This window comes from Tripterygium wilfordii, chromosome 11 (genome assembly GCF_013401445.1).
Source record: "Tripterygium wilfordii isolate XIE 37 chromosome 11, ASM1340144v1, whole genome shotgun sequence".
Lineage (NCBI taxonomy): Eukaryota > Viridiplantae > Streptophyta > Magnoliopsida > Celastrales > Celastraceae > Tripterygium > Tripterygium wilfordii.
Genome location: NC_052242.1, coordinates 9,598,401 through 9,611,532, shown reverse-complemented (window position 1 = coordinate 9,611,532; position 13,132 = coordinate 9,598,401). Strand labels below are relative to the sequence as shown.

At 37.1% G+C, this 13,132-nt stretch overlaps 2 protein-coding genes across 2 annotated transcripts; one reads left to right on the top strand and one right to left on the bottom strand.

The window, feature by feature from the left end:
- The first annotated feature begins 3,331 nt into the window (after positions 1-3,331).
- Positions 3,332-7,247, top strand: LOC120008448. Its single transcript, XM_038858770.1, has 4 exons — positions 3,332-3,732; positions 4,103-4,297; positions 5,909-6,090; positions 6,679-7,247. Exons 1-4 carry the CDS (start codon positions 3,444-3,446, stop codon positions 6,991-6,993), a joined length of 981 nt encoding a protein of 326 aa, XP_038714698.1. The 5' UTR covers positions 3,332-3,443; the 3' UTR covers positions 6,994-7,247.
- Positions 7,248-7,682: 435 nt separating this feature from the next.
- Positions 7,683-11,371, bottom strand: LOC120008492 (GDP-mannose 3,5-epimerase 1-like). Its single transcript, XM_038858829.1, has 7 exons — positions 11,226-11,371; positions 9,815-10,225; positions 9,583-9,676; positions 9,358-9,487; positions 9,131-9,263; positions 8,397-8,604; positions 7,683-8,207 (listed from the first exon to the last, which is right to left on the bottom strand). The coding sequence occupies exons 2-7, from the start codon at positions 10,222-10,224 to the stop codon at positions 8,052-8,054; spliced, it is 1,131 nt and encodes a 376-aa protein (XP_038714757.1). The 5' UTR covers position 10,225; positions 11,226-11,371; the 3' UTR covers positions 7,683-8,051.
- Between the last annotated feature and the right edge of the window lie 1,761 nt (positions 11,372-13,132).

Below are 13,132 nucleotides of genomic sequence, written 5' to 3'. Positions count from 1 at the left end.
GGTATCAAAAATCCATTGCCTATTTGGAGTAAAAGCTGTGTTACCTGAGACGTTGCTTATTGTAGTTGCTGCACTCACTTGACCGGCCATGCTACCCACTTTATTTTGATCAATGAGAGCAAGAAAATCATGATATTGTTGTGCCGTGAGATTATAGGAAGGCGATGTTGTGTCAAGCTTGTCTGGTTGAAAATCAACATGGTGAGCCTTTGAATGAAAGTTGGAATGGTTGCCTTTGTCACCATGGGAATTGGCCATTTTACGCTTTCGATAAATATCGATTGTGTGGCCCTTGTGTCCACAATAGTCACATTTGAGATGTGACCTACAACTTTCAGCAGTATGACCAGCAAGATTGCAGCGACTACATCAAACACTTGAAGTTTGAGGCACAAAATTCTTCTCGATATGTTTGAATCCATCTCTGGCTGTGAATGCCAGTGTCTCCGATACTTTTCCCAAGGCTTGGGATGAGATAACCCGTAGTTTCTCATCTTGGTTAATGAGAGAGAACACTTTGTTAATAGGAGGCAACAGATCCATAAGTAGAGTCTATCCACGCACTGCTGTATAGACTTCATTGAGTCGCATAAGGAACTTGATGGTGCGTTGGGTCTGTTGATATTGATGCAAAGTCTTTGCAACGTCTCCAGTACAAGGTGGTAGAGGGTAGAGAGCTTCTCGCTTATCTCAGAGGCTCTTTAGTTTTGTGTTGTATTCACTAATACTCATGTTGCCTTGTAGACAATCATGGATTTCTTGTTCGACATGAAAGAGAGACATACTTTTGGTGACAGAAAGCAATTCTTTCAGCTCATTCCAAAGGTTAAGGGCACTGGCATTGTACATGACGCTTTGTCCGATTGTAGGTGATATTGTGTTGAGGATCCATCCTTTGACAAGGAGATCGCATCGAGTCCATTGCTTCATCTCTACCATGGAACCTGAAGAGGGCTTCATCACAGTCCCATCAACAAAACCGTCTTTGTTTTTGGCAATGAGAGCCATGAGCATTGCATGGCTCTATAGGGAGTAGTTTTCTTGATTTAGTAACTGTGTCACCAGGACTAGACCAGGTTGGTCCGAGTGGTGAAGGTATAAAGGGTCGCTTGGATCATCATACTTGTTGTTTGCATCTTGATCATCTCAAATTTCTCTAGGATTTTATCGTCAGCTTTCGCCATGAATGATGGAGGCAAAGAAAGAAGACTGCTGATTTTTTAATGTATTACAAAGTGAGCCCTAACCCAAGCTCCGATACCATGTAAAACAAGAAAGAAAGAATTGATTGGTGTTGTAAAGTCGTATATTACGTCTATGGTGAGATAACATATATATATATATATATATATATATATATATATATATATGAGAGAATCACTTTGGACTCAAATATCTAGCCTAACTTGTAGCATTGATCTATGCACTAATACAAGCCTAAACATTTGCTTACGAATATGAACGCTTCCTAATCTAATTACACACATAAGGAAACAGAATCAATACAATGATGTTCATACTATTAGTCAACATTAGTATCATGAAGATCTTCCTTAACATCCTCTCCCCTCATCCACTCATCCTCTCACTCCTCTCTCTCTCTCTCTCTCTCCTGCCATGCTACTTCACATCCAAGTTCACGTCTGATGATCGAAGAACACTTTCTCCTTCTGCTCATCACAAAGTTGCTACCACTTTCCCTAGCTTCTGCCTATCGCGAGCAAAGAAAACTGAACCAACCTCATTGAAATTTGCACCACTGTGCATATTCTAAGGCCTATCCACACAATTGCCTTCAATCTTTTGGGTACTATAATTGATAAGGTTAGCTGAGAGTACTCCAATGCAAATATAGAGTTGGAAACCATAATTGATTGCTCCCCTGTATCTTACTGGTGCGATTTCAAATAGATACAGAGGCACCGACTGTAGGCAAGTAAAATGAAATGGCTTGTGTCAAAGAAAATAAAATCCCATCATTTCAACGGAGTTTGGCTCCATCATCAACGGTTGGTAGAGAAATTATGTGTGAATGGTCATTTGTTCTACATTTATTATTTTAATTTTTTTAAATAAAGTTAATTTATATTAATAGAATAATAAAAGAAAGAGAAAGAATTACTATTAATAAAAAAGAGATTGTGATAGATAATTTGATGCAGTATTGGTTGGAGAAAATAAGGAACAATGACATTTTTGTTAGTATTTTAGGAAATTTGTTAAGAGAATTTGCTTCAGATGCTCTTTGTACAGAACTTCCATCAGTTTTATCGGTGTTGTCTTTGGCTAGTGAGGGATGCAAATAATCAGTAATATGAGACTAAGTTTCATAACGCATACAATCAAGTATCAACTTCCCATTTTTAAGGGATTTGAAAAATGTGTTTACCACTAAAAATTGCACAATGGAACTTATTTACGAGCCTAAGAACAATGGAATGAGTAATATAATTTCTTTGAAAACAAACTTGTTTATGAGCATGCTACAAATAGCATTGGTGGGACTAGTTGCACTCCACGGATTCTCATTCGCACCCCAAAACCCACAAAAAACCCTAGGCTATAAACACCCCAGCGTGCCAAATTGAAACTCATTCCCTCCTTCCCCTCTTTTCTTCCCCTTCTCTCTCTGTTTCGTCTCTCATGTCTCCCTCTCTCTCTCTATTTCGTCTCTCACATCTCCGACGATGAGGGAGCTCTGACGATGACGATATGCGGTATCCAGAAGAGCTGGTAAGTCTGTCTCACCCAGTACCATATTACCTTCGATTTCTTGTTGAGAAGAAAATGTACTTGGGTTGTTAACTTGGTGAAGAATGCCGAGGAGTGTAAACACATCTCCAGGCTTAAGTGATAAGCCTTGTAGAACCCATCCGATTGCACCTGTTTAAGATTATGCTTTCTATGTTCTAACTTACTTCTGTTTCTACTACTATGTATAGTTTTTCGGATTCTTATCTCTATGAAACAAGAACACGCGAAACGAAACCTGGCCAGTTAAGGCTAGGAACACACCATCAGAATCACTATAATTTAAGATCATGGTTGCCAAGTTAATGGTCTGTTTTTTCTGGTTATGTATTGGGGGTGTACTTGGTTTTTTTTTTGAGAAACATTAAAAACAGAAGGTGTATTCAGATCTGATTAAATTTTATTGAAGTTTATTAGTTTTGGAGTGTGAATGAGAATTCATGGGGTGCAACTAGCCCCAATGACATGAAACATTTGCGTAACAACGACGACGGCTCGCTTAACATCTGCCATGGCAGTTTCGAAATTTCAGTCAACCAGAGGGACAAATAATCATTCCAAAACATATTTATTGATGACGCGTAGACACCTTTCCGTCCAGACCAAACCATCACCAGACCAGTTCCGAGTCCTCCTCTCTCCTTCCAAAGTCAAGAAATCAAAATCCAAATCTCTTCCTTCTCTCTCTCAAAATGTCTGTACCAGGAGTTGTAGTCCTCGACGGAACACACCTTAGATCGCTCCACGTGTCCCTTCCGGTAGCTGACGTCAACTTCACTGGAGCCCAGCTCCTCGACTTGGCCGATTCCAAGGCTTCCGATTCTCTCTTCGGTCTCTCATTGCCTTCGACGATCAAGTTGGCGGCTCTCACTCGTATGCCCGCCTTCGATGACGCCACTTTCCGTAGTACGGAGCTGACCGGAGATCGAGCTTCAAAGCTGCTGCATGACTACCTCTCTGCCATAGCTGATGTTCTAAAAGGTCTGCTAAAATGTGGAACCGAATAATTTAAACTTCCCTCACACTGATCGCCGCTGGATATGTATTCTGTACATATGCGCATACATATTTTTTTCGCTATTTTAGCTGATCTTATGGATGTGTTTCTTGTTGTGGATTTGATGATTGATCGTCTAAAATGCTACAACTTGATGTATGTAAATGATAAGTTTCAAGAACATATAATCTAGTCACGTAATTTTGCATACCTGATTGCCTCTTTTATCTAGAAATCCATTTAGATTTTGGCTTTGTTTTTGATGAGAAAAGATTGGCGTGATTGACTTTCCTTTTGATTTAGTACTTATTTATTAATAAAAATCTTTTGTGATGATTGTCTTTGATGTGTTAGATGATCCGCTTGTTGTATCGATCTTGGACGGTAATTCTCTGCGGTTGTTTTTGGAGGATGAAGATGATTTTGCCATGTTGGCAGAGAATCTTTTCACTGATTTAGATACTGAGGACAAGGGAAAGATCAGCAAGAGTGAGATAAGGAATGCACTTGTTCATATGGGAGTTGATATGGGCATTCCTCCTTTTTCAGGTACTCTTCTTCTCCGATTGCTTTCATATTTTGCTTTGGTTACCATTTTTCTGAGCTAATGAATGATAATGCGAAATACTATGGTGTTGCGGAAGTTCACAAATCACATGTTTGCCTATTGCAATCAATATTTGCGTGTTGCATGCTATTCAGACCTATCATTTAGCAATTCCATCAAGCATACAATTTCAGCTGGTATCACAGAAATCACACTTAGTAAAGTGTTTTATGCATGTATTTAGATCAGCATGATACATTTAGCCCCAACTCTGCCTTAAGTAGCTATTGCTCTTTGTCTGCATTTTCAATCGTAGATGGCGCTTTCTTGATTTATGGATGCAGTTCTTACTCAGTTAAGATTGTAATGGTATTTTGGTAAGTCTTGTGCAGGAGTCCAATTTTTCTTATCATCTCAATATAAAATATTTCCTTTATTTTCAGACCCAAGAATATCCGTCGCTTCCGCTAAACAGCTACAATTTCTTTTATGTCAAAATTTTCCACATTCCTCTGGATGCCTTTTATAACTGTTTCCGGACTCATTTACCTCAATTGTTCATTTCCATGTGTATCTGTGGACTGTGGTTTTGTATTTAATTTACTTTTCCTGTAAATAAAAACTCTTGATAAAGACTTATCAGTTTTCCTCGAAAAATTTGTGGTCTTATTGAATTTTCTTTGATGCCTTTCTGGCGCATTTGGATTTTCTGAGTTCATATTTTGTATTCTTCCTTTCAGTTGATATTCACAAGCATGTCCGATTTTAAATTTTTAACCTGGCAATTTAAAGACTATTATACATCTGAGTCTTGACAATAGTGTGTTGAAGTTTGCATATTTCAATAACAAAGTAGATCCCTTGTTAGGAACTTCGTTTATGCTTGATATATGTTTTAAATGTTGTAGAGGCAATGTGCTGGAATCATTTCGTAAGATAACCCACTGAAGTAAATTTTCTGTATTAAGGTCCACCATTGACCTTTGAGTGATTTTTTTATTCTGTAGTTTGTCCTAGATTATTTCATTTCTGGTGAGAAAATTGGCCGTTTCTTGCTTGATTCATATCATTCTAATGTTGATGTTACATTTTTGTTTACAATGGATTTAAGCACTTACACAGGAGGTCTCGACATAATTGCTCATTATTCTTTTTATGATAACCAAGAAAACGGCCTTTATGGACTTTTGGATAACCAAACTAATCCCTACTATCTTTCTACACCCACATACATAGGTATGTATGAAAAAATTGTATTACTCTAAGAAGTATAGGACATCTGGCATCATAGTACCTTTTGGTATGTGTTGAGGCTGTATTTACTGAAATTGCGGTTGTTTACATGGGGATATTAGCCTAATGCTTTTGGTGGATAGGATAGAGGGAGAATTACTGTAATCCCTAGTAAAAAGTTGGCTCTCTAATAAGTTTCGGATTACGGTTAATTGTTTTTATGGATATTCTATTTGTTCTGCACTTGAAACAGCTGCAGTTTGATCATCTTGCCCTCACTAGAATCTTCTCAATCTAGCATTTATAAGTATTTGATTCTGTGCCTTGTAATGGCTTTCTATTTCATTAAAGCTGATGTAATAATATGCATGGTTGAACAGAATTTCCTTTGCTGAATGAAATATTAAAGAAACATGGAGCTGAGGGTGAGGAAGAACTTGGCCAAGCACAATTTGCAGAATTACTTCAGCCTATTCTGCAAGAAATTGCTGATGCTTTGGCTGAAAAACATGTTGTTGCCATCCAGAACATCAAAATTGTCAATGGTTCTCATGTGAGAAAGGTATATTATGTTGCGACTTGCGAGCTTTCATCTTTGATTTAATTAATCCTAAGAGGGCATCATCAGTGTTAAACTTGCTTCAAACCATAAAACTAGAAGCCTCTCCACGTTGCTAGGGTAGGGCTGTGTACTTTTTGCCCACTCTTTTTTTGTTAGTTACGAGCTTGAACTTATCATTGTAACATTCCCTAATGTTGATGATGTTTAAACTTTAGTAAAGAATCGGAGAAGTTCGCAAGTGGAGAACTGACCATTGCGATTTATGTGAGAGACGCACAGGATAGTGAAAATGGCAGCAGATGTGTTAAACTTATTAGGAATATAGTAGAAGAAATCTATGAATGTTTGAATTTGCTAAATTATCAAAATGAAGACGGATCTCTATGTTTGCTTGATTGAAAAATAATCATACTTAAATTAATTTTTTGCTCTGTGTTTCTTTTTCTATGTTTCTGAATCTTTGATCCAGGATCTAGTAAATATCGATTACCCACACTATGTGTTCATGACTCCAATTCATGAGAAGACTTTAAAAAAGTGGGTATTCTCTTTCATAATTTTCTAACAATATCTACACTATAATTGCAGCTTTTGGAGGATGAAAAACAAATGAATGATGTCATGGACAAGATATTACTGGAGAAGGACAGCAAAAAGAAGGACGAGGGAAGTGCACAAATAATCAGGGGTTTTCTTGAGAAGCATGCAAAAGAGTTGGGCTTGCCACCGTCAGAAGGCAATGAAGCAGCTGTTCTTCTTTACGATTCTGTATTTGCCAACATGGAGAGCAGCGAAAATGCTGATGAATTGGACACTAAGTTCAGGGAACAGGTGAAAAATATCCTTGAAAATTTGGCCGAGCTACTAGAGAGCAATCCGGTATATTGTGTTACTGACAACTGAGGGAGATGAAGTCGGATATACCATATGCCAGTAGTTTGTCTGGCAGAAATCGGACATATTTGTGCAGTAATGAGTTCAATAATTATTGATGTTTTAAATCTTATCACAGGCTGAGATTCAAAACCCACATTACAACATGGACAACAGTGTTTTGCTTTGTTTAATTCTACTGGTAATGGATGAAACTTGGCAACATTGTATTATACAGAAAAACCATGTTATTCCGATCTTACTGAACCATTTTCTATTCTAAATGTGCATTGTGCATACCTTGCTCGGCCTTTTGGCTAAGATCATGGCAACTCGACTACACTAGGTGGGCTACATTTGGCCACGAGGACCTCTCTCAATTTGCTACTACAGAAGCCTATCTTTGGAACCATACCCCTCACCTCTATTGATCTGTAGAATCATTTGTTTGACTTGTTTAAAATTGAGTCCGGGTTCAAACACAAAATCTTATCTGATTTACTTTTTTAGACCCCGACCCGAATTAGGTTATTGTCTAGATTTAAACCAATCCAGGTATGGAGTACGTCGGAAATCAAATCCAAATTAGAATCCGGACATATGAATATTTCGTTAACACATGCTGTTGTCCTACCCGAAACTGATTTTTTTGTTCTGCACCACAAACTTGCAGAGGAACAATTGAACACATTGGCCCTACTGCACTAAAAGATGGAAAGGAAAAAAATTGCCTTCGAATATTACAAAGGAATATTCATATTGCCAAAAAGGATCTGCCATTTCAGCAATTCACAATTTCACTAATAAGAAACAACACATTGTAGGAGAAAATAATCGATCATACCTGGTTGATACTTAACGCTGCCTTAGCCTTAGAATAAAATTCAAGGCCAATTAAAGGCTATACTAGACTGAATACTGTGGGAGCACAGATGCTTCCCTTATGCACTATAGGCATATACCAAAAGCAATAGGTAAAAGCCATGAACCCATTAATATCTTATTCTCACTCCATAACCTAAAATATCTTCCTAGTATGATAAAAACATTCCTGGTGCAACTGCCAGAGCTGTGTGGTTTCCAGTAGCTTATTCTTTGCCATCAGCGGCACGGAGTGAGCCTAGCTGAACCGGAGCTTGGGTGCCAACCACCTTTGATGATCCATAAATTGACAGGTCAGTGCCTTGAGCCTTCTCCTTCTCGATTTGTTCCTTGATCCAAGAGTACGTGAACCTCAAACCGTCCTGTAAATTGTATCATATTTAGTTGTCTTTGAGCTTGAGACATGATTATATTCAATGTCGTTGCCCTAATATATTTAAAGTATTTGTCCAATAAATGCAATGCAAAAACTAATCAATTCTTTTTGTCCAAACTAGTCGTCATAAACAAGCAATTGCATAAAGGGAAGTCAAATCTTGATATAATGGTACCTTCAACTTCATTGTAGGAGCCCAGCCAAGTTTTTCTTTGATCAGATTGTTGTCTGAGTTACGCCCACGAACACCCTCCGGACCAGGGATGTGGTGGATTGGGAGCTTCTTGTCCTCAAAGCTAAGAACAATCTCAGCCATCTCATTCATACTAACCATCTCATCGCTTCCAATATTCACTGGCTCGCGGAAATCTGACTTGGTCAACCTATGGCAAATATTTTAGAGAGTAATTACCGAAAAGAGCGAAAGAATAGTTATGAAACGAAATATTCAAATTGCGGACAAGTGCAACTATTTGTATGTGCCAATGGACAATTTAGTTATTTAATGTGTAAACATGTGGCCAAGTGGTGCAACCTAGAGGTCACAAGTTTAATTCCTGCAAACACCCTCTTTACATATTATGTATGGGTAAGGTGTCCCCGACCCCGCCCAACTGAGGGAGCCCTATGCATGGGACTTGTTTACCTTTTTTACCTTTATGTGTGAAACAGGTATTTTAGAAATATTATGAACATTGGAGCACAATAATTGGGTCTCTGCTACCTGTCAACAGATTAAACCAAATAATGTACAATAAATGAATGGCAGTAACTATTAACAACGAATTGTCCGTTTCAATCCACTTTCTTTGAATGAGTATGAAAATGTAGATTAGAAAACATCATTTTGAACCCAGCAAAACAAGAAGAATGCAAAACTCAGGTAGCTAGAGGATTTAAAGTTCCAACCTGAGCACTCCTTCAACACATTCATCAATAAAGGTGAAAGACCGAGTCTGCTTTCCATCTCCCCACATTTCAAACTTGTCGGTGGAAGTGATAGCCTTTCTGCAGAAGGCAGCTGGAGCCTTCTCTCTGCCACCTACAGGCCAAGTACGAGGAAGCGACAAAAAGTTAGCATAAACCAATAAGTGACACCAAAAGGATCATTTGTTATCTTTCAATTCGCAGTTAACCTTTCCATGTTCCAAAGGGACCATAAATGTTATGGAATCTTCCAACACGACACTCAATTCCAAAATCTTTGGTGTAATGCTTGCACAGCTCTTCTGTCGCAAGCTTCTCCAACCCATAAGCATCTTGAGGCTAAAATCCGAGAAAAAAAAAATCAGGCCTATTGAATCGCCAAAAATACCAACTAATCAAATAAAGTAATGAACATTCTATAACAAATAACAAACCTCGGCAGGCCAAGCATCCGACTCTTTCAAGCTCACATTTGTCTCCAGCTGCTTAAATTCTGGGTAGATACAAGCGCTGGATGCATAGAAAAACCTGCGCAAACCAAGATATCAGATTAGACGGTTCATGATTCTTGATTGGTGAAAAATTCAGCAATTCAAGACCTGGACACCATTGGTAAAATGAGGAAAGTTTCTTTAACTCAGCCATATAATAACCAAAACAACTAACCTCTTGACACCATTTATCCTAGCAGCCTCAAGCATATTGAAGCTGATCATTGTGTTATTATACATGATGACGGAGTGGTTAGATTGAATGAAGCCCATCCCACCCATATCAGCTGCAAGATTGAACACATGGTCAACTCCCTTGGTCACCTTCAAGCAATTATCCATGACCCTAAGATCAACAAGGTGGAATTCATGACAGAACATGTCCTCAGTCATGTGCTCATTCTTCTTCCAGTCCGAAGCAATAATGTAATGGCCCTCACTCTTCAAACGACGAGCAATGTGAGAGGCAATAAAGCCACCTGCACCGGTAATGGAAATCCGGAGATTCTCAGATGGCCAGTAAGGTTCCCTTTCAAGGTTCTCGTAGGTGTATGCACCATAGCCAGTTCCATCATTACTACCCATTCTGTATATGTACATTATAAAAAATCAGTGGGGTGAAATTATATGTAATGCTATTCATCACCAAGCATTGACAAATTTAAACTGAACAAAGATCACTTCATACATTGGCTATTCCTCAATAAAACAAAAAACAAATCAAGAATGCCGAAGATGGTAATTGCAAAAACCATAAATTTACTCACCCTACGGGAAGGATAAGAAAACATAATATTTACTCTCAATTCTCTCATCCAATTGCCACCAGGAAAAAAAATGTGTAGAAAACATTAAAAATTGTATGTGAAATTAAAAGAACTGAGAGGAAATACACTAATACATTGTTTGCAATATTTCCATATACAATTTATGTTAAACGCATCTACTGCATATATTTCCATGACAGCGCCATCCAAATTTGAAGAATCAAAAATCATACAAATGTGTTTCATGTATAAAATTTATAGCAGAAGAAGAAGAAGAATGAAAACTATAAAGTTAAAATTTTGTTTTGTCTGGGAACAATGGCATATACTTACAATACTAACAGCTCAAAACAAAGGTTGCAGTAAATATTCCAAGTATAAAGTTAAAAGTTTCAAATAGCCAATAAAATAAATTGGAGAGTACTAATAGTTCTCTTTCAGAAAATTCACCCGATTAAATAAAGGAGAATTCCAGTTAAAATCTTTCGGCTTTAAATGAAGAAAAACTTAAGCACCCAGATAAGTTAATTTTTTCAGGAAAATTCAAGAGATTGTAACAAATAGGAAGCATGTAAAACACGTATAATATATATATATATATATATGTATGTATAAATACGAATACGATTGTAACTAGGAAAAAAACCTCATCAGAAAAGTAAATTAAAAAGACAAAAGTTAAAAAGCAGACATAGGATCCGCGAATATGCAGCGACACATCCACTAAACAACCAATCTGAAACAAACCCACTAAAATTCGAACCCTAAATCGCAAGAAAAACCATTGAGAGCCACGCCAATTAGAGATTATAACAGCACCTGTAAGGTCTGTAGCTTTCAAAGCAGAGAAAAAGATAATATAGGAGAAAAGAGCGGAGGAGGGAGTGCAATAGCCGAGAGAGAATGTGAAGGGGTGTGGTGATTGATGGGCTGTGAACGCTCGTGCCATATATAGACACCGCAGAGACAGAGCAGACAAACGAGGCCACTCGTTTCTTTTCCCAATATATATTTTATTGCTTTTATTTTCATTATTAAATATTTAAATCTTGAATGGGAGAAAAATATCTATTTCTTTTTTATTTTATTATTATATATAACCCAAAAAGGATATTTAGTTCTCTTTTTGGACTTTAGGTTATTATTAATTTTAAATATTAACATATTTTCCTTTAATATTGAATATATATCATCCAAATTTATGGGATAAAGATTTTGATGATGATGATTTAATATATAACCCAAAAAATATATTTACTTCTCATTTTGGACTTTATTAATTTTAAATACTAAAACTAAAATATTGAATTATATATTTAAGCTATTGAAAGCATTTTATATATATGTCTTTTATATAAATAGGGTTAAGTCAACTTTTGGCCATCGAAAGATACTCAAAATTTCACTTTGATCACCCAAAGATCAAACGTTCTAAGTTGGTTACTCAAACATTTTTTTTGATACAATTTGATCACTCGGGCATATTCTGGGATTTAGGACAGTCAACAAGCTGACGTGTCATGTTGACCATTAAAAGCAACTGCATTTTGCTTATATGGCATGACAGTTGTCAAAATTAAACATATAAAAATGCCACCTCATTTTCTAAACAAAAAACCTAAATGGTAGAACCTCAAAATTACTCCAGAAATACAAAAACCTTAGTTGTTCTTGGTGGATCTTTCGGCTACATCTCTCAAAAATCTCATCTAAACATGGAACCATCTCTCGAAAACCTCACCTCACCGATTGAATATTGCAAGGAGCAAGGCCAGTTGCTAGATTAAGACTAACAAACCGACTGTTCCTTATCGAAGGCCCAGCAAGAGAGGTCACTACGTACCTCGGCCTCAGGGTGAACTCCGGTGTTGAGGCCAAAAGACTGAAAATTCATTCCCAACTCTTTCTCTCTCTTCAAAGGGGAAAGAAACCCAATTTGCCTTTGATCACTCGATTCCTTTTCCTTTCCATCATCTAATCATGGCACATCTCGCCTCTCTATAAGAATAACTCTCACTCTCTCTTTCTCTCTCACGTTCAACCCTTTTATTGGTTAAAAGATCTACTTTTTAATATGTTCTTTTGTTTGGTAGGCTTTTGTGAAGATCTGGCGATGCGTTTCGGACTCAGATTTCCCATGGGATTTTGATCGAGATTTCTGATTTGGTCTTTGAAAAAGAATCCTAACTTCAGAAATTTGGGGTTTTTATTTTTTTTGGGGTTTTAATGGGGAAGAAGATAAAATGATGTGTCTTTATTTTCAATTTTGAAACAAAAGAAGAAATATATACAGTCACAAGTTTGTCAGGCCACATAAGCTAAAATAATATTTTTTATGCCACATCAATGAGTTGGCTGCCCGAAACATAAGAAATCTGCCCGAGTGGTTAAAATGTAGCAAAAAAAATTTTTTGATGACTGACTTGGAATGTTTGATCTTTGGGTGACCAAAGTGAAACTATGAGTATCTTTCAGTGGTCAAAAATTGACTTAACCCTATATAAATATATTTCACTCAAATATAGTAAATATTACACTTTTTTTTTTACTTTATCTTCACACAAGACAATAACATCTGCACCCCTCAGATGGGTCTAAATGCGTTTGGCCTTTAGACATTCAATATAAGCCTAAATTCGGGCCATCAAACATGCGTGCATTAAAGTTTTACACCTGATGACAAGGATAAATTGGGTCTATAGGTTGATCTCATGCATCAAATACAA